Here is a 21,031-nt window from a genome sequence, read left to right as displayed (position 1 = left end):
CCATACCTTTACTGGTGAAATATGAGAATGAGAAACGAATCCATGTACATTCTCAATCTGTGACAGATTCTTCTCTGATACATGAACCAGCTCTGGACCCGTCACCTCATTGCTGATGTGGGGCGAGCTGTGCTCCTGCGGAGGTGTATCTTCATCCTGATAGCGGTATTTCTGAAGAAAACAATTAGAGAAAAAGATTAGCCCACCAGGAAAATGTGAAAACATTATCCACAAAACGTAGGAGAGACAAATAGTTACTTTCTGACCCTGCTGACCTCAAGGTAATAAAATCTAGAAATAAAAGGTTTAAATTAATATTTTCAGTTTAAAAACTGGTCCCATTTAAAAATATTCCAGCCACTTGAAATGCTATAAAGAAATGCTAGAAATGCTCTAAAGCTACCTAGTCTTTTGTCTGTTTGCATACAGTAACATGCCCGCAAACTCTTCCAAAAAACTTTTTTCCTTACACTTCTAATACAGCATTATGCCCTGTCTTTAAAAACCACCAGCCTCAAAAACTTTTTCCCCACTTCCTATTTAGCACATCTGCTAAAAGCCTTTTCTGTCAGTTGAAAGGTTTCAGCTTTTATGTTGGGGTATCAACACAGCAATTCACTGCTCCTAACTTTGTTATGAGACTACAGTATGTGGGCTTGCAACAAGACAGATGAAGCTTCTGTGATACAGAAGCCTCCACACAGAAACACAAGACATTACTCAGTCAGTCTTATTAATTTTCATTCAATTTCAAAAGCCAGAACCTATTATTTATCCGCCAGGGCTGTGTTCCAGTCAGACAGTGCTGCAGCCACACTTGCAGCCCCCGCTAAAAAGTATGAATGAAGTCATGGGTACACGTAGTATTCACCTCTATCTCTGGATTGTGGAGTTAACTGCTCATCAAGCATTATGCATTGTTACAATTTACATTAAAAATTGAAAAAGAAGTGCTGTGGTAAAGAACTCTCTCATGTAAGGCTTTATAGACAAGGGCTATAAGCTCAAAAAAAATCTTAAACACGAAGGGCTATTTGGATTTTAATGTGATATTCAAGACTGGGAAATATTTTGCAAATAGTAGTAAAGCCAACCCAAAGCTACTAAAAAACAGATTTCATCTTTAAAATACACTAACTAAACTACTTACAGGATAGCATTTCTAAGTGCTATATCCACAACTTCTTATGCTAAAAGTTACCCAACTGTCCTCATCCTTCGCAGCAAATACTTCAGAGCAAAGTGCTTCAGCTTGGATGTAAAGCAGATCGTCTTACAACAGATGACTCTCCGTGGTAGTGGAAGTGTTTTGTACTGCTTTACTCTTGAGCATCACCTCCAAAACACCCGTGCCTCTTGACTGAGAGGGAGCATCTAACTGCTCGGGCATGGTCAAAGAGCCACCACCCAGAACTGCCCATTCCGTCCCTCTCCCAGGAGTTGCCATCACCTGAGCAGAGCAATTCAGTCATCTCCTTCAGTCATGCCACGTTAATTCTGCTGCTACACCTGAATCAAAATCCCATGCAATTTAAACCCCATGCAAGTCTAGAGGTGCATTTTCAGCACACAGCCAGCTGATCCAAAGGGCAGCTGCCACACAAAGGAGCAGGACCCATTCAGGCTGTCCTGCCCCAGGTCTACAACATCCCCGTGCCCCTTGCTTCTAGCATGTGTCTGACCCCACGAGGAGCACGCTCAGTGGGCTAATCCAGCAGCATGTTTGTTCCCTTTCCAGCAATATTAACTTGCTGCTCTTCTAATTCCCTAAAGCAGCTCACAACAAGATGAAACATGCAACAGTGCTGGCACACCAGGGAGAAAGGGAGGGAGAGAGCAGGAGCAGCCAATCTCACAGTGGCTAGCAGAGACCATTGCTCTGCTTACAGCTAAAATAATCCAGTCCTGTACCCAATCCAGGCGCCAAGGAGACCCTAGGATAGAAGAACCAGCCAAGAAGTAGGCAAGACACATCAAAGGAAGGACTAACAGCAACTGTGGCAGAGCAGCTCCAACTTCGCACACAATTTACCTCAGCCACACATCTAGGAAGTCTCCCAGCAGCCAGTTAGGCAGTAGCCAAGCCAGCTAACTACATTTTTAAGAAGCTTTATGGACTACTATGTAAATTTTTATGGACTACTATGTAAATTATAATTTACAGTGCAAAAGAAAACCTAAATGCTAAACGTTAACACATTTCTGACAGAGATACTGCCCCAGAGGACTGGGTTGCAGATTTACAGGTGCCAAAATGGACTCACAACATTTCTGCTGATGCAACGTAGTGCACAAGATTTGTTCAAACTAGATTGCACCCTTAGTGAGTTTTGAACTGTCACTCAGTACTATGGGCTAAGTTATCTGCTGGTGTAAACTACTGAAAAATCCATTTACTTCAATAACCCTGTGCTAGTTAATGCGAAACCAGAAGATGTTCCAAAATCACTGCCGTGAAATCATTCATTGTGCTAACTGGTCAGCCCCACAGCCTCCCTGCCTAAAATCACCACCCTAGCAGAGCTAAAAAAAGAAAAATGACCAAAGTATCTGCAAAAATGCACAGGATAAACACAATGTTTTTTATGAATGTTTTAAAGGACCATTTTTCAGAATATAGATCACCTGTTTATGGAAAAGGCACAGAAAAGCTTCAGGAAATTCTGTGTTTTCAAAGGAAGGTCTTTCAAATAAATTCATATCCATACTACTCCCTAGATGTAATTAACTTGTGGCTTTATATTTTTAAAAAGTTATTCTACTGAGAGATCTTATTGAAAGATAATCAACAGAAAATTAAGCAACCTAAAGAACCCCTTAAACATGCCTTAAACCAGTGACCCATATCCACAACAGCACGTAAGTCTGTAAATCTACAGATTCAGGCCACACAGAACACCATGCTCGTGGACAGAAAATTAATCACGCAAAAACACCCTTAGCTACCAGATAAGGTAATGACAAAGTACAAGGCAGCATTAACTACGCCGATCTTCAGAATGGAATGTGTGTCAATCCAATTCACATTAGAGGCACATCAATCCGATGTCTTACATAAAAACAAATTTGAAGGCACAGCAACTTCTGTACGTACCCCCCCACACACACAGAGATCAGTACTAAAACAGCTTGAAAATAAGAGGAAGAGCGAAAGGGTGCCTAAAAACCAGTAATAAAAGATTGCCAGTTGGTCTTTCTTGTACTCCCCTTCTCCTGCAGATTTTCATGCTCCTTATCCACACATCATCATTCCCAAGTCCCTACACACTCCAAACAAAAATGACAAACAAACCCCAGAAAAACAGACAGCCTGATTAATATTGTTGTGTTTTGTTTAGGCGAAGTCTTAATTTTTGTTGTAGAGGTCCAGCTACCTTTGAGAAAGGTAGTGAGGACTTCAAGTCAATATAAGCAGTTCAAATTGAGAAATACATACAAGTTCACACAGTCAGATCACCTCTGATGCAGCACGAACAGATAGCATAAAACAAACTGTCTTCAGACCATTTGCTCATGACAAGCCAAACTGAAATACTTGTCCTTATTCAGTCACTGTTCCACTTCAGACGATGAGCTTAACCTGAAGGGACCCTTCGGCAGACCGTGCCAGCAACTCGGGTTGTTGGGAAACACTGCTCTACATTCAACATCCCCACTCCTGCATAAAAGGACTAGGATGCAGCATGCCAAAAGCAGATGAGTAGGAAAACCTAAATATATACACTTATCCTCACATCTCCCCCCCCCCAATTAAAAAACAAACATTCACAACTCTGACTTTCAGATTCCAGTCAGCAGAAAATAAGCTCCAATAGCTGCAGCAAGCAAAGCAACAATACAGCCAAATTCCCCATAATCTCGCTACAATAAAATTAGGACAAATTAAATGGTAAATTAAGACCCTAGCGTATTTTGTATGATTCTTCCTGTAGCATAGTGGAAGTGCTAAGCCAGAAGCAAGCGCTCAGGCCAACAAAGTGCCTTCCTCACTGAGGAGGTGAAAAGGATACAAAGCAAGGAATACGCTCAGCTACTGCAGAATGGAAGTTCCCATGAAAACTTATTTGTGACAACTGGCAGACTACAAAAACCAAAATGAAGCCTCATTGAAGGTAAGCAGCAATTCACACCGCAAAGCTGAAAGCCTGTAACTAACAAAACCACTTCAGTAAGGTAAGAGAAGCAAGTAAGTGGTGGTGCATCTTCAGAACTTCTTCACTGATCACAGAATAGGACATTTAGTATTATTCTCTATTTAGGTCTCCATATATCATAAACTCAATGATTTGAAATATTAGAGCAATTTTTTTTAAACAAGCATTCAGTACGTTGAGTAATAACTCCTTCATTCTCAAATAAAAGCAATGAGATTTCTTTTAATAATTAGAGGTAAGACAAACCATAAGGGGAGCAGCCTTTTAGAGTTTCCCCTTTCAGTTTGACATTGTACTTTGAGTAAAACCACATGCAACATAATAATTAGGTCATGGTGCTCCATCATATGTAAAAATACACAGCTAGTGGTAAATGCAAGCATTTAGGCAGCACTTCATGTCATGGATACTCTGAAATAGCCAGTTTAAGATGCACATGTTTACAAAACACCAGAAATATTTAGTGAGAAGAAATACACCTGTTCCACAATGCCAATGCACAGAGACAAAACAAGGAGCAGTCAGACTGATAAGTCAGTCTTATTTTATACTATATTTTATATTATATTTATATTATATTTATTTTATTTACAGGAAAATCGGTCTGACTTAAAATAAGGCAGACTTATTTTCCTGCAGTCAAAAAACCCTAAAGGAAAACGGGAAACACCAGTTCATAGAATTACTTCTGTCAGATGAATCGTTTCTTTATGTAAAGGACTGACCAGGTTACTCTGCATTGTTGTTTCACATTTTCCTTTAAATTTTGGCTCAGTCTTCAGCATTCAAAAAGTATTTTCTGAGAAGACACTGCTATGTTATTCTTAGTGCAGCACAACCCTGCAACTTTTCCTCAGACAAATAAAACTGATAACTGCTGAGTGCAGAACCCCCTGCACTACCAGGAGGTCACGGTTAGTCAAACCTGATGCCTTCAGTCCAGCCGGGATTTGGGTAGCACAGAGCACTCCCTCTCTATTTATTAACAGTAACACACATGCAGGGAATCACAGGCTGGCTGATGGCAGAGGCACTGCTGGGTCCAGCCCTGCTCCAGCAGGGCCACCCAGAGCAGGGGGCTCAGGCCGGTGCCCAGGCGGGCTCTGCAGGGAGCAGGCCCCCAGCCTCTCCAGCAGCCTGTGCCCGTGCTCAGCCACCCACACAGCACTGAAATGCTTCCTGAGGTTCAGCAGGAGCCCCTGTGGTCCGGTTTGTGCCCACTGCCTCCTGTCCTGGCACTGGGCACCATAGGCAAGAGCCTGGCTCTGTCTTCACTGCACCCTCCCTTGGGGTATTTTTAGACCCTGATGAGTTGAGTCGCCTCTCCCCCAGGCTGAGCAGGCCGCTATTTGGGTATCGTTAAAGCCCAACAGCCAGATATTTTAACATACAGCACTGCTAAAGCAACTGCACTTGAGAAACTATCAGCCTGCAGGACATCATAATAAGAACAAGGACCCACACTGGGGACCCCGAGGAGCAGCACCGGGGGGCTGCCCCCAGAGCCAGCCAGGGACAAGTCACTGGGGGACAAGTCACCGGGGTGTGCAGGCAGCCCAAAGGGGCTGCTGTCGTGCGAGGACAGCGGAAAATGCCGCTGTCACTCAAATCCGGCACAAAACGCCTCAAGTGGATGCTGGATATTCGCTGGGTATTTTTAGTTTGGTCTTAAAGCGAACAGCATCCCTCATCGGCAGCTCAACTGGCAGCATGAAATTCCAAATTGTATTTTGCTCCTATGGCTTTCCTCCCAAATTTATGATGTTGTAATTAAAGGATGTGCAGTTCCACAAAGAATAAGAAAACCTTGATTTTACAGCAAACAGTTTCTCAGCTGCATCAATATATACGTACATATTTACAACTGAAAAATGCCTTGGACACATCAAAGACAAGTAGTTACAAAACAAGGCAAATCCTTGCCTACTGGAAATAAAGCACTCAGCCTTCAATTCCACAATAAATCTTTTACACTAGCAAAAGAGCCATTACAAACAGATTAGACTCCTCCCTCCCAACCTAGTGACTTTTTTTTTTTTTGCAACATCAACAGCATACTGTGATACCACCATATATATATATATCTAAGTGTACTGCACAGACATGCATGCATACATGTCTGTGTATATATGCACACACACATAGACGACTGCTCCCAATTTACAGAAATACAGCTTTTTTTTGTTAAGAACATTGAACACTGGCTTGGAAACACTGAATATGCAAAATAACTTTTGGAAACACAGATTGCTGAATCTCAGTCTCACAAGTAACTTCACACACATAACCCTTTATTTTTAAAGGGGCTTTCTTAAAGGGGCTTTCCAGCAGTTACAGTTCTCATCACATTCTTCAATTCCTGCGTTAATTTTTCTGGAAAAAGCAGTTTAAACAACCCCAACTATATTGCTTACTACTCTAAGAATTACCAAATTATGTATGTTTTGTTGCTCCAGACCCCAAACAGTTGATGGAGTCCTAAAATGACTAAATGCCCGAGGGCACTGTTAAACCCAAACCTGCCACTAACAATTGCTTCTATCAATATGATGTCAGGAAGCATTTCCAGCCCTGCATCTCAGTGCAAGTCTCCTGTGTATTTAATTCTCCACAGCTGAAGAAAATGAAAGCCAAGTGCAATAAACTGATTACATGATGATTAATGCTGATTAATGGAGAATGACGACATGTTACATGCGGCATTCAGTAAATTCAAAACATTGTTCAAAGGGATCTCTAAAGAGTAGGCATGATAATTCATTACTTCTGTCACAATCACCAAGAGCTCCCTCCGATAATCAAGTAATGCCTGGAACAAAATACATGCTATTTAATTGGAAATTTAAGGCACAGTTACAGTATACATCCTGGCAATCATTCATAGCCTATTAAACCCAGTTTATATTTCCAGGAAAGTCCTTTTATAGACCCACCTTACATCCAAACATTAAAGAGATTGTGTTGTTGGTACATGCTACTTTACAGTGGCATAGCATCGGAGAAAAACAATCCAAGTTTTTTATGCTAGGAGACATTTTTTCAGACCCTGTGCACTTCAATCGATCCACGACTGAGATTCCAGAAAAATGCCTTGGTAAGCGCTGCTTGCTGCCTGTCTTTGACATTTATTCTAGGTCCATAGTGTTCAAAAATAAGCCTTTACATCAAATAGGTTCGATCCTTCAGGAAAGATTTCGCTCCATATTAGAAACCAGATCTTAAAAAAGGCAAGCAAAAAAATCCTGTGTCCATTTTTAAATTTTTCGAGTCAGCTTTGTACGTAATTATGCTAGCGTCAGCTCCAAGAGGCAACTGTATCGTGGCCCGAAGTAATAGCAGGATGCTTGCAGCCAGAACCCGGGGCTCGATCCAGCAAGGCAGCTCCACCTGCTGCAGTGCAAGGTCTGTCTCCTCCATGAAAAGAGAAGCAACTCCAGCAGAGCCACTCTGCTCATGTATGCTGGTTGCTTAGGGGAGGGGCAAGATGTTGCAGCAAGGGACTCGTACGCGGCCCGACCGAGACAGACCCAGCACCTCCCGCAAGGTGCTTTCGCACTGCACCAATGAGCAAGTGAAAGCCCCTTCTAAAATCACATGTGCATAATTGTAAAGCCGGGAAGTTGTAAGGCTAACAGCGGGGGATTTGCTGAGCTGCAGTTCACACTAGCTTTTTCAAGGAAATATAAGCAGACCACAGAACAAATGGCTGTGGGATATTTAAACCTCATTTTCTAACATAAAAAATTCAAGGTTAAGTAACACATTAAAAGACCATTAACTGCTGAGCAAAACTCCTAATGGTCTACCAAAACCAATATGCAAACAGCAACAGAAATAGACAAATATTCTTCAACTTCAACACAATGAAATCAGAAGCTACATTTTTTTCCCCCGGTTGTCTCTAGGAAAACATGAATAATTTGGGCCAGGCATCAACTTGGTTATGAGCCACTGTTGGTAACGTGGTAAATGAATTCATTTCAAGCAACAGTACACATGGACACTCGGGAGAAAAAAATTGACAGAAACAGCACTTTTTTCTTTAGAACTGAACTGAATATGGCCATGGTCGCCTTAAGATTTTTGTTCTTTGTTGTGTATTAACAAGTCTAAGACTGCATATTTTTTTAAAATATGTTTTTGGTGTGGGTTTGGTGGTGGTTTTTTTTTTTGTGTGTGTGTGTTGGGAAAAGGGGGAATCAAGCTCTATAAGGATTCAAACTATATATTTTTTAAAAGAGTACCAGGGTCCATGCAGAATTTCACTGTATTTATATGTTATGGCATCACATTACAGAATTTGATCAAAAACACACGCTGATTTCTCTTCATTGTACCATAAGATGATAATCCTTACAAAAAACACATTTTAATTGTACTGAAAGATGAAAGCAAGTATTTAACACTCCTAGAAATGTCTGCTCTTCTCTTTAGGTTGTGACTGTTCGCTGAAGTTTACACCTGTAGCAGTCTGTTGTCATCTCCCTTTTACTTCCTTTGGTTTACCTGATAAGCACCCCTTGAGGCAGAAAGTTTAACGTGATGCAAAACTGACATCCACACTTGCAGCTCAGAAAACAGCAACTTCATGAATTATACTGGAGACCGTCATCTTTACATAAATGTGCAGATTGAGGAAACTGAAACTAAGGCAAGATGTCTGGAGAAAAACGTGTAACTCAGCCCACAGTAAACCTCAAAATAAACTTCATTTGCATGAGGACCTCTTCCTTGGTAGAAGATGCACGGACTACAGATGACAGCCTTTCCATACTAATAAGCATAGTTGTCTTTCCCCCATGTGCCATGACCTACACTTTTTCACCAGCCAGCCCTAGACGTGGCTTCCTACAACAGGTCGTCTTCTGCATGCATGGGCAGCAACAATGGCAGGACCAAAAGGAAAGTTCACCTTAAACATCTTGGAGACAGAAAGGCAATAAATAATACACACACAAAGATACACCTTCTGTGTGTATCTAGATTAGCTTAAGCTTCTGTTATACATACATTTAAATCCAAGGGCAGCCTTAAACTATAATCAAATAACTGAAGAACATAAAAAAGCCCTCTAATTTCCTTGTGTTGTTTGGGGATCACAGCATGGTCTCTTTTCTAGAGAACTAGAGCAAAGCACAAGTAAAGAAACTTAAATACAGCACATGAAAAAGGAAAAAAATGCACAAGGGAAAAGAGAACTGGCAAGCATTGCCTGCTCCACAAGGAACACAAGAACATTCTTATACCACAACACCATCTTTTCTGCACTACAGCTCAACAATCCATCTTACTTCCATATATTTAATCACATTAATAGCAATTTCTTACTAAAATAATTCAGTCAAATGCATGGCAATTTCAGTACGAAGTCAAAGAGCAAAAGCAGTTCTTGAACGTTGCACAAATAGCTTTTTGTGATGCAGAAAATATAAGCTCTAATGTGCAATGGGCATAGAAGAATCGATAAGAAAATATAGTCCACACATCTACAAAGGATTCCAACAGTAAGATATGAAAGAAGAGAAAACTTAGGGCAATTACATCTACATTGTTGATGAAGACCACAGAACATTTGAATCCTTCAACCACATTTTTACAGCTACAGCCAAATAAGCTGGTTACACATCAAAATTGTCTTGATCTTTATTCTAAAAAGTTACCTTGTTTATCACATCTAGTCATGCACAAACTTAATACAACATTTAAGTTTGTCAAGTTAAAATATAGTTTGCTGACTAAATCCTGAGATTTATCTGTAACGGTGTCACTTGTTCATAACAATTATTTGTACCCAAAGGCATTTTAAATATGCAGCTGTGAGCATAAAGCTTCCTGAAATATAAACAATCAATCATATAAACACCTGCAATCAGAATATTAGGAAACCTACTTCTGAGCTCTACAGAGAAAACCCCATTTAACTATTGATCTGATTCCAACTGAAAGTTGGATTAATGTTTTAAAAACATAAAAAGCAATCGATTAACACACTAAGCTGCTGATAAGAATAATATGGCCTTAACTACTTAAGTATCTCACAATGCTTCCTCTCAAGTTATCAGACTGTGCTGGTGTTACCCCATACAACCTTGAGTTTCTTCAGTTTAGGCTCTGTTTCCATGCTGATGACAGAAAATTTTTAAACTTGGAGATTGCAAGGTACAGTATCAGGACTTCTATCTGATGGTGCCATATACAAGAAAAAAACAAGTCAGTATTCACTGAACACAGAAAAACAAAAACCTCAAGTTCTCTTCTTGCATAGGAGGGTTCCACCTGGTAACATCCAAAAACGTAAGTGACCTTTTATACGCAAAAAATCTAAAGAAACCAATTCAAAACTTTTAAAAACTGGCACTTGCTCAAAAACAGTACCACTAAAACTGACTTTTCATGCTTATGAAAACACTACATAAAAAGAATTGCCCTCATTCCAAGTTTCTTTTGAATGTTTACTTGGCAATAACCTATCTTTTTGCATAGCTCCCATATGCCCAATAAAAATATCAACATCATTAAGATCTTCAATTAGTAAGCAAGACTAATTTCGTTATTATCATAAAATAAGAAAGCTGTTACACTTCCAAGACTCCCTGAGCGGTATGAACATTGGATAGAGAGAAACAAATGTTATGCAGCATCAAAAAAGCACTACCAGCTTCTCAGGCACTTAGTACTTCTGTTCAGCATTTGCCCACTTTTCACTGAACACACTGGGGGGTGCCTGTTTCATCAATCCATGTGTTCTACCCATATCCTCGTACACCACAGGTTAGGGAACCAGGAACCTCATAAGAAGCAAGACCTGGAGTTTTTAAACAGCATGAGGAAGAAAAACTTGGCAACTGTCACTGCAGGCACCTATCAATCCGGTGGGACTCCAGGTCCCCAATCCCCAGAAGCCTGAAGAGGTATACTTCCAGAATAGCTAGTACAGCCTAATTTAAAAAAAAGTTTTGACTTCTAATGCTAAAAACTATTTTAACCTCTTTGCCTCATAGTCTTAGCACATATATATTGAAAGAGAACACAGAACTCCAAAATTAGTAAAGAAGCTTGGATACTGGTTTAAGATTACCTCATACTAACAGAGAACTCTAAAGTACTGAGTGTAACTCTATGCCTTATTCAAGGAGTAATTGTGTAAGCAATTTCTATAAGGTAAATGAAATTTGAACACTGGTTTCATAACAACCGATACCGGGTACAAACTGCATCCATTAGCATCCAGGAGGCTCCCTGGCATGGCTGCTGTCACTCCCTGACATAGGAGATGGCTATCCAAACCAATTTTGAGAAAGCAGCCAAAAGTGCACTGCTTGTTTCTGCACACACCTGAATTGCCAGAAAATTCATTTGCATAGTACTTTCAGGCAAACAGGTTTATTTACTGAAAACACCATGACCTGAAAATTCCCCCTGTAAAAGCCAACTGTAGCAGCTACTCCTATCTTTGAAGCACCTTTTTGCCAGCTTGACAGGTAAACGTGTGTGCAGGAGTTGAACCTGCAGCTCCTGTCACACCTTCGGTTCAGAATGCTGATGTGCATCTGCCCTTCAGAAGCTTCACGCTCTGGTATACAAAATTTGCAGCGCCTACCCAGTCTGACCCATATGTGCCCAACACAATCATCACAGAACACAGAAAAAGAGCATTGTTTTAACAAAACACTTCCATCGACAATAGAAAAATCTTTTCTAGGACAATTAGAACACTGTAAATACGGCTGTCTCTTAAGGTTCCTAAGTCTTGAAGAATGCTACAGCCCCATTAACTTCAAAAGCAAAGTGAAATGCTATTTTGGGAAAGGAATTTGATTAATAACACCACTTTTTAAAACTTGCCCCTTCGGTGGCATTTAAGCCCAGAACAGGTCCTATGAATAGAAGCTTTTCAGTAGGTGTTTGTGATTTTCTCCCAGTTTATTCCAAGTCTTAAATTGTTAAGCTGACGACAGATCTGGGACATCACTCCAAGGAGGTCCTCCATAAGGCTTGATAAGTCAACCCAAAAACCGCACAAGAACACTTTCCTTGCCCAGTGACCATCATTATGGGCACTATAAGCTTTTTGGAGTTGTCTTCAGTCCAAATCAGAGGAGAAAAGTCCAGCATCATACTGGAGAAAGAATCCAGAGGTATCTGCATTATGATGTCCTCTATACGCAAAAATAATCAGGCTTCAGAAGAGCAGGGAGCAGGTAAGGAGATACGTATCAAAAATGTGCCACCAAACGGAGGAAGGTGAGGGAAAGGCTGCCTAAGCAACAACAAGCAGAATTCATATAACAAGAAAGATATTAAGAATGTCAATATTAAGAATGTCAAATGGAAAAAAAAGTTAAAAGCCACGCAGCTTATAACAGAATGATAGCACACCTTGCCAAAAATTGCACAAACACATGCTTGACTTGGCAGCTGTGAAGCTCTTACAATTTCATGTTTCCGAATTTCAAAGGCCCAGAGTGGAATCTCTTTCCCTTCCTCCTGATATTTTGGAAGTAGTTCAGCCCTCCTGGAGCATGCCTTTACATTTTCAGTTTCCCCATAAGAAATCCCTGAGAATTAGAGGTGACAGAATTGACTAGTATGACTGCTGTGAAATCCAAAATTCAACATATTTTTCCTAGCTGGAAATTACAGAACTGGGGAGAACATCTTCAAAACAGGCTAGGACTGAAAATAAAGGGTTCCTTTTGCAAACTTGGAGTTTGACCCAATAAAAAGGATGGAAATGCAACAGACAGTGACACCATAGCATTTTCCTTCCCATTAGCTGGAAGTCTACCTGACCTCCTGTTAAAGTCACTGCTGAAAAGAAATTTTATCGTTTCTCAGTATACTAACAGTATATACTAACATCTTTGTGAGAAAAAAAAACAAAGTGGTGACTATTTAAAATAGACTTATTAGACTAGACTGATTAGAATACAACTCAGCTAGGAAATCCCTAAAACCATGGCATTCTACACCACTTCAAACATATTCAACACGCTTAGAGACAGCTCGTGGTGGCTGGCAGGTAAGTACCCACCCAGTTGCTTGCTCATTCCCAACCTAGAGGGACAAGAGAATTAAAACGGGAAAAAAAAACCCTCACAGGTTGAGATGAAGACAGTTTAATAAGTAAAGTGGGAAGGGAAATTGACCTCCCACCAACAAGGCAGTGGGACTGATGCCCAACCAGTCTCCAACCACCAGCTACACTGGGAGACCTCCTCCCCAGCCTTACTGCTCAGCATGCCACCGAAAGGCATGAAATATCTCCTCGATCAGTTTGGGTCAGCTGCCCCAGCTGTGTCCCTACCAGTTTCTTGCCCACTCCCAGCCCACTTGCAGGGGTAGCAGCGGGATAAAGCAGAGAAGGCCTTCACATCCCCAGCACTGTTCAGCAACAGCTAAAGCACTGGTGTTATCGACACTGCTATGGCCACTAACCTAAAAAGCCACACGGCTGCTGTGAAGTAAATCAGCCAGCCCAGCACAACCCAGTACATGGCCTGACCTGAAAAGTCCTGTACAATGAAGAACTGTAAGATCTTGGCAGAGTTACGTGGACACCATTCAAAAACTTGGCTGACATCACTTAGAATAATCACATACTTTTATTCTAAAAGTTGCCTTTGATGCGTTGTTCCTATCTGTCTGCAGATAGGAAACAAAAATAAAAGCATGCATATTTAGCCCTGTTTAGTTCCATCTCACCCTCAAAGATTTCTAGTGAGCTGCAGATACTTCGTTGTAAGGATAAAACTGATAAGCTATAAAAGCCCATTAAACAAACTTTCTGAGAGCCCCAAAAGCTTTACTCTCATATCCCTCAACCCTTTCCCACCCCAATGAAGCTTCCACCCGCTTTGGATTTGAAGTGGATCAACCTTAAATGCAAGAGATAATCAGGCAAGTGAGGTTATAATTTGAAGGCTATGCTCAGTGGGAAAGATGGAATCCTACAGGGTGTGATTAGCTGGGACTGCTCTCCCCAGTGTCAAGACCAAACAAGAACAAGGATCTAATTTATCACCGTGGATCATTCCCTGCAGGACCCAAGCTAATCATATCTTCCTTAATTAGACTGAGACAGAAGGCTAGTTTGAGATTGTCATGCAAAAATTACTGGGGAAGCACTGGTGCAGAGAGGAAAGAGACAACATTTTCTCAGGGATTATTCTAGAATGGATAACGCACGAAGATCCCTCTGCTATTGAAGGATTGCTCAGAATCTGATTAATTTCATCCTATCTTTTTGAAAGATTTCCTTTCAGAGCAGCAGTTTTCAATTGTGGACTACCTTTTATATGGTCTGTGCAATGTAGATGTAGCTAAGAAAAGCAGCACTGCTATTGAGTGACTCTCAAACTATTAATCAAGCATCTGTGCCTCCACTGGAAAAATGAGGGCACATAGGCTTAAAAAAAAAGTGAAAATCCGGGAAAGGAAATACAATAACAATACATGCTTTTATCCAGTGAAGTCTCATACTACAGTTTCATTTCAGCGGCTGTTCATGCTTCCCTGACACAACATCGAGAAAAGACAGCAATTGGATATGTTTCTGCTCTACTGCTTTGATGCAGCGCCATCCGAGTAGAGGCTAAGAGCCACTCACAGCCAGTGTAGATGAAGTGCTTCCACAATACTAACAATGGGTTGAGTTTGTGTTTTGTTTTTTTTTTTCCTCTCCATTGCAGACAGTGAGAAGGCTGTTCCCAGAGACAAATCAGTCCTCCAGTCCCACTGTGTAAAAGCCATGAAAGCAGATCATGTCTTAATTATAAAATAGTTCACTGAGAGCAGGAGAGAATCTAGGCACCAAGAGGATTCTATCAACGCTCAATTATCTGTCATATTGGGCTCTGCCTAAACTACTTACAGCTTGCACTGTTTCAGCCTTCTGTCCCCCATAAACACCATAACCTTCTTAGCACAGCTACTACTCCGCCAGTCGCTTCCCAGTACCAGCACAGGGGTTTGCTCTGTCCTTGCTGCAGAACTTGGCACATCTTGTTGAGCCTCCTGAACCTCCTCCTAGCCCAGTCCCCTAGGTCCTTGAGGTCTCTGTGCTAAGGTCCTGCAGTTTCCTCTCTTGGCCACTTGAACTAGAGGAGCATCATCTGTCAGCTGGCTTGGGGTGTGCTGTGTCATTGTTCCAGTAACTCGTGGTTTGAGTTGTATCTGCAGTTTATGAACAAAACTTTCAAACTACTGATCCTAGACTAAGGCCTGCTTATCAACCCTGCATATTCAACATGTTTCTAAACCACCGTACTTCAGCAAGAACCTAGGGCATCACACGCACCCACCCTTATAAAACACCAGCAGCTACTGGTACACCAACTCCACATCTCTTCAAAATTGAGTTCTCCTTCCTAGGATGTTTCAGCAAAACGCAGTAACTTCCTACAGAAAACAGTGCCCTACTTTAGCTATGAGATTACTGACAAAGTTAGGACTGAAATACCTGAGTGAATGTGACAGCACGTTAAAACACCATACCAAATGTAGGTCTTTCTCCCTTCCCTTTAGAACACCTAGAAAATACTATTTTAACTAAGAATTTTTTAAACCAATTGGACGAAAGCTATTACCTCAGAACAGGAATTCCAATATTCAAAAAAGAAACTTAGGAAAGCAGACAGTATTATTTCTCTGAATAATTGAGGAATTCACAGATCTTGAATATTGCGCGCACTTCTGACCTTCTCATCTGAGAAGAGTAGTGACAAAAATCAAAAAAGTACAGTGAATAACAGCTAGGATAAAGATACTCAGTGGCTTTCATCTATGAAGATTACAAAGTGAGGAGCCTCATCTGTCTCAAGTAAAGAGCTGAGCATGGGAACTTGATACAAGATCTTTGAAAAACATAAATGGCGCAGACAAGGCAAATACAAAGCAATTATTCACTAATTTAAGACCACACAGGCATTAGTAGACAATGAAATAATCAAGCAGATGTTTTAAAAACACAAGCAAAAGAAACTGCTGTAGAACTTACTGCCAAGGACATGAAGTCTTCAAAAATAAACTACAAAACAGCAAAACAAAGGTAGACTAAGGTCTAATAAAAATGTACAGCTATAATCACTAGCTCAGGAAGTCTTTAAGATGCTGCCTTCTGAGGTGGATCAGCAACTGAAGCAGGCACTTATCCTTTCCTCACAGCTTTTTCCTTAAGACAAACTACTAGTCATACTCGGAAGCAGAGTCCTACGCTACACGAAGTCTGGGGTCTCATCCTCTATTTTTTCCCATACATTACACTCTCCTCAGCTTCTGTGAGCCACCTGCTGTGAGGAACCAAAGAATTCTGTGTTACCCTTTTTGATAAAGGAATTGCTTTTTAGTCATTAACCAGAGGTTGCATATACCTGAACGTGACTTCAGAGAGTCCATGAAGAATCACATCTCACGTTAAACTAACAAAAAGATGTTTTGATAGAATTTCAGGCACATTAAACCACTTTGCAAGTAAAAGAGTGCTTACTTGCTCTCTCCCTACAGCATCGCAATCTGATCAATCCACAGAACAGTCAGGTCACAACAAAGCAAACTTCACTACCTTTCACTTGGGTTTTTATGCCATTTCCACCACTCAAAAGAGACTAAGACAATGAAGGAATTCAAGGACACTCCTTATCTCAGGCAAGAGATTTAAAAACAAACAAAACCAAAAAAAAAAAACCCACACCAATCTCCCCTCTGCCCCCAAATCTTTCAATAATGATTCTGAACCTGGAAAACTCTTGTCTATGGTCCTATTGTTTCCTTTTCAAACTATGTTTCCAAATCTAGTCAAAGTGTCCCAAATCTAGTCCCTCCTACATTACAACTTAAACCCCATGTAGGAGAAAGGGCACAAAACTTTGAATACAAAATATCCTGAGCTGGAAGGGACCCAATAAGGGTCATCAAGTCCTACTCTTGACTCCGGCTTAGAATTGAGAGCATTGTCCAAGAGCACTGTCCAAATGCTTCTTGAACACTGACAGGCTTGGGGCCATGACCACTTTCCTGGTGGGAAATAAAAAAACATTTAAAAAGGCAAAGTATCAAAACGATTTTCCAGAATCATGACTGGCAAACCAAAAACTTAATTCTAGCTCTGTATGCTGCAATCTAATACTGCAGTTCTGTGCTTTTCCCTACCTTTTTCCCTACCTTTCAAAAACTGTCTCCTCACATATTTCAAATCTTGGAGGGCAGAGAAAGCCGTGCCAAGTTTTCTAAAACGTAGATTTCTGCATTTTCCTGCTTGCTCTCTTGACAAAAACGCTTTACAAACAGTAGAGGGCAGCATTTCTCCACTTCCACTGGAAAGGATTTCTCTGCTTGCTTAACAGTAGTGTTTAAAAAATGTAAACCACACAACAGCCTACAGTACACTATTTTTCCATAGTCTTCATTTTACAGCAATACACTTCACACCCTATCCTATACAAGCATCAGAATTAAAGCAAAAGTAAAAAACAGAGTAAAGATTTGATTCTGCCAGAAAGTGTTTCATTTCATTCATTATATTCATGACCTACTGACAAAAATGTCAAAAATAGTGGTGCACTGATGATGAAAAAAACATAACACCGCTTAATTCTGATTTTATTCTCTGAATGAATATATGAAGGAACAGTAGTTAGTGGGAGAAAAAGTAAAGGCTTCTAGGATCACCAGTGACTTCTAAGGAAATGGAAATAATCCTATTTTGTAATTAACTTTTCTGTTTAACAGGATAATCAGATACATACTTCTCCAATCCTTGTGTAAGGAAAGCTACATTAGAAGAAGCTACAGCAAATAGCACTTACTATTTTAGATAATCTTTATTTTGGGGTCCAAAACCCAAACTGATGATTTTCCTTCAAAATTACAGGAATTGAGACAATTTTATCCTGCTGCATCTCTCGAATAACATAAATTCCTAATAAACAAATTAATGTCATCTTTAAAATCACCCAGCTCCATCACAACGAGCTACTGTTATCTACATTATAGTTATAAAAGGCTTTTATTGAGCTAATTACTTTAGCAACAAGGAACCTTTTGATTTGTGCCTTTAATTTGTTTTGGCTTAACTCTTATTGTTCCTGTACTAATGTTTGGTTTGAAAAGTTATTGCTATCTTTGTATTTTGGAAACATTCCCTTTCTAGTTAAGACAAGCTCTTCCACTTTTTCTTCCCCCCTTTTTTTTTAGAGCACTTCCCTCACCATTCTAGCAGTACTCCTAGCTGTGTGTGTACACAACGCAGGGTGGCGATTACGTGGCGCTGTATAAAACAGTACTTTCGAATCTCCTCAAGTTGCCCAGATGGTCTCCAAGAAATATTTCTCAACCAATTAAAAACAGGACAAGAGTTTTAAGAACCATGCTACTTCTAGCCCAACGTCAAACTTCTCTCCATTCCCCTGTATTTCAATTGCTTGCGTAACACCAGCTGAGTACATCAAATACTGTAGACAACTTATTAGGAAGTAAGAAAATGGAGAAATCGATGCATATTTCACCAGACAAGACATGATGATTATCTCCAGGAAGTTTCCTACAAAGAGCTTTTAAGATGCATTGCTTATGAATGGGTCACTAAGTTCGCCGCTTGTCCTCAGCCTAACAGGCATTGTCGTCACATCGAGTCCCACTGCAACAAAAAGCAACGGCGAGCTCAAGTATTCACTAGCTGTCTTCATAGACTGAAGGAAGGTGAAAGCAGTAAGTAAAAAAGCTTCATGCAATAAGCTAGTTCTAATTTCAGCTTCTTGAACAAGTTATATTATTATCAGTCCTAAGGACAGAGAGCAGTGGAAAGGTGCTGCGTGCATGGGGTTGGTTGGTTGTTTTGTGGTGGTGATTGCTTGTGGGTTTTTTCTGAGGAAAAAGTATAGTTCATTAAAACACTGTTCTTTTTTTCTGAACCATGCTAATGCAGTCAAAATAGATTTTCTGCCTCAGTTATGTGATGGTTGTATTTTATCACACTTTTACAAATAGAAAAACAAAAAAAATGAAGAGGTCTGTTTTGGGTAAAAGCTCTACAAGGAGATACAGGAACACGCTACAAGTCAAACACATGCTTCTGGATTACTGTGTATTTTCGAAGAGACAAATGTACAGAAGTAAAAAGTCACCTATTAATTATAAAAAAACGGACTAAGTTCATCATTACGACATTCCAGGGAGCTCAGAGTTATGACAAAGATTAAGAAAACGACACACAAGTGCAGGAAGGCGAGAAGCGTGCCTGTTCAGTTCTAGATTAACCGCTGCCACATTCGGCCAACCCATCAGCTGAGCACCGGGAGAGCCCCAGGCAGAGACATCTCTGTAGGCTGTTCAAGAGTCTGCTCTCGAGCTGCCCCACTTGCACATCCCCACTGTACAGAAAACACAGCTCACAGCAAACAAGCAAAGCACTCCCCAGGCGTGTTGGCTTAACCAGGTAATGAAGGCACTACAACCACAGGTGGGGAAACGCAACTAGCATCCTATTTTTCACAGTAGGAAAGAACGTGTCACATACATGAGGGAAAATTCACTGCAGCAGCGAACTCCATCTCAACTGCACACTTCAGAGAAACCAAAAGCACAACTGGCACAATCAGCCTTGTGGAAACAAGGAAGGAGAAAAAACATCCTCAACATTTATTACACATCATGTGGGCACACACGCACCCACTGCTAGAGCACACACACACACGGAGGAGGTAAGGCAGTCACTCTTGCAGCCACCATGGGTCGGTCACTAAAATGCCCCGAGCACTGTTCACTCCCTGTTGGACATGCAGATGAGTTCAGAGAATGCCGCTGACTTCTGCCCACGCTGACCTTTAAGACAGTAGCCCTTGGTTACACTTCTACCAAGTATCAGAACTTCATTAAAGCATTTCTTCCCACCTCCCAACCCAGGATGTGGCAGCACACCGTCCTCAAAGAGCCAGCTCCAAAGAAGTCACATTACCACTTCTGAAAGTATGAGTAATACCCACTGACAATATAGCAGGCTATGATTAAGCATCAAATCAAGAAAAGAGTGAAAAGAAAAGCAAGCCTTATGTTTGAAAAGCCCTGGTGCAACTTAATGCATTCGCAAAATAAAAGCCATCATGCGCTGTGCCAGCTAGTAAGACAGAACTGACTAGTGGCATATGAGACAAGTCAGCCAGCAAGTTCAGCCATCCTGAAATCTCACTTCAAGTAAGACAGGAAACACTGTTGGGTTTTGGGTTGGGGGTGTGCTTTTTGTGGGTTTATTTTTTGGTACAAAGAAACCTAAATACCCTTCCCTGCTGAAGGAATCGTGCTAGGGACCATATGTCCAACTACGAACAACCCTACATTTATTCACCCACTGTTTTCTCCCACTGTTTTCATTACAACAGGAAACTATGCCAGGGCTGCTCACTCTGAGGGTCCGGCTTCAGGAGCAGCAGACAAGGAGACCAAACGTTTTGATTCCTCTGATTCCCCAGTGCTCTCCTCTCCTCCTTCCCAGAGCATTGAGCTGTTAAAGACTTATCATTTTACCTGCCTTTCCAGAGGCAGCAGAGGCAATATAACAGCTTAGAACAATCAAATTCTCCTTTCCAGCAGCTACCTTTTAACAGCTCTAGTGCTCATTTGACTTTTCCATGAGCTGCTTTAACTCACCAGCCAGCAGAAAAGCATTCCTAGTAAGTGAGCATTAAAGAAAAGGGGGTAGAAGCACTCTCAGTTGCAGCAACCTGACACATCAGTTCAGTGTCACACCTGAAGCTACAGATTGAGTTCTTCTCCCATAATAAACAAGGGCTACAGAGCAAAACTGATTAGGAATGAATGCTTCACTCTGCTACTCCCATTAATCCTACCTGAAAAATTACTCAAGCTGAGATCACCAGCTCCTC

At 40.9% G+C, this 21,031-nt stretch overlaps 1 protein-coding gene across 14 annotated transcripts in view; it reads right to left on the bottom strand.

Annotated features, from left to right (window-relative positions):
• Positions 1-21,031, bottom strand: part of DLG1 (discs large MAGUK scaffold protein 1) — a 167,075-nt gene that overhangs the window by 104,872 nt on the left and 41,172 nt on the right. For all 14 annotated transcript variants that reach the window (XM_080604854.1, XM_080604847.1, XM_080604858.1 and 11 more), the window contains exon 4: positions 7-171. In XM_080604854.1, coding sequence (XP_080460980.1) covers positions 7-171 — 165 coding nt within the window. The remainder of the gene's footprint in view (positions 1-6; positions 172-21,031) is intronic.

Source organism: Anser brachyrhynchus, assembly GCF_964034855.1.
Source record: "Anser brachyrhynchus genome assembly, chromosome: 9".
Lineage (NCBI taxonomy): Eukaryota > Metazoa > Chordata > Aves > Anseriformes > Anatidae > Anser > Anser brachyrhynchus.
Note: the sequence above shows the minus strand (reverse complement) of the source record. Positions and strands in the feature narration are given on the sequence as shown.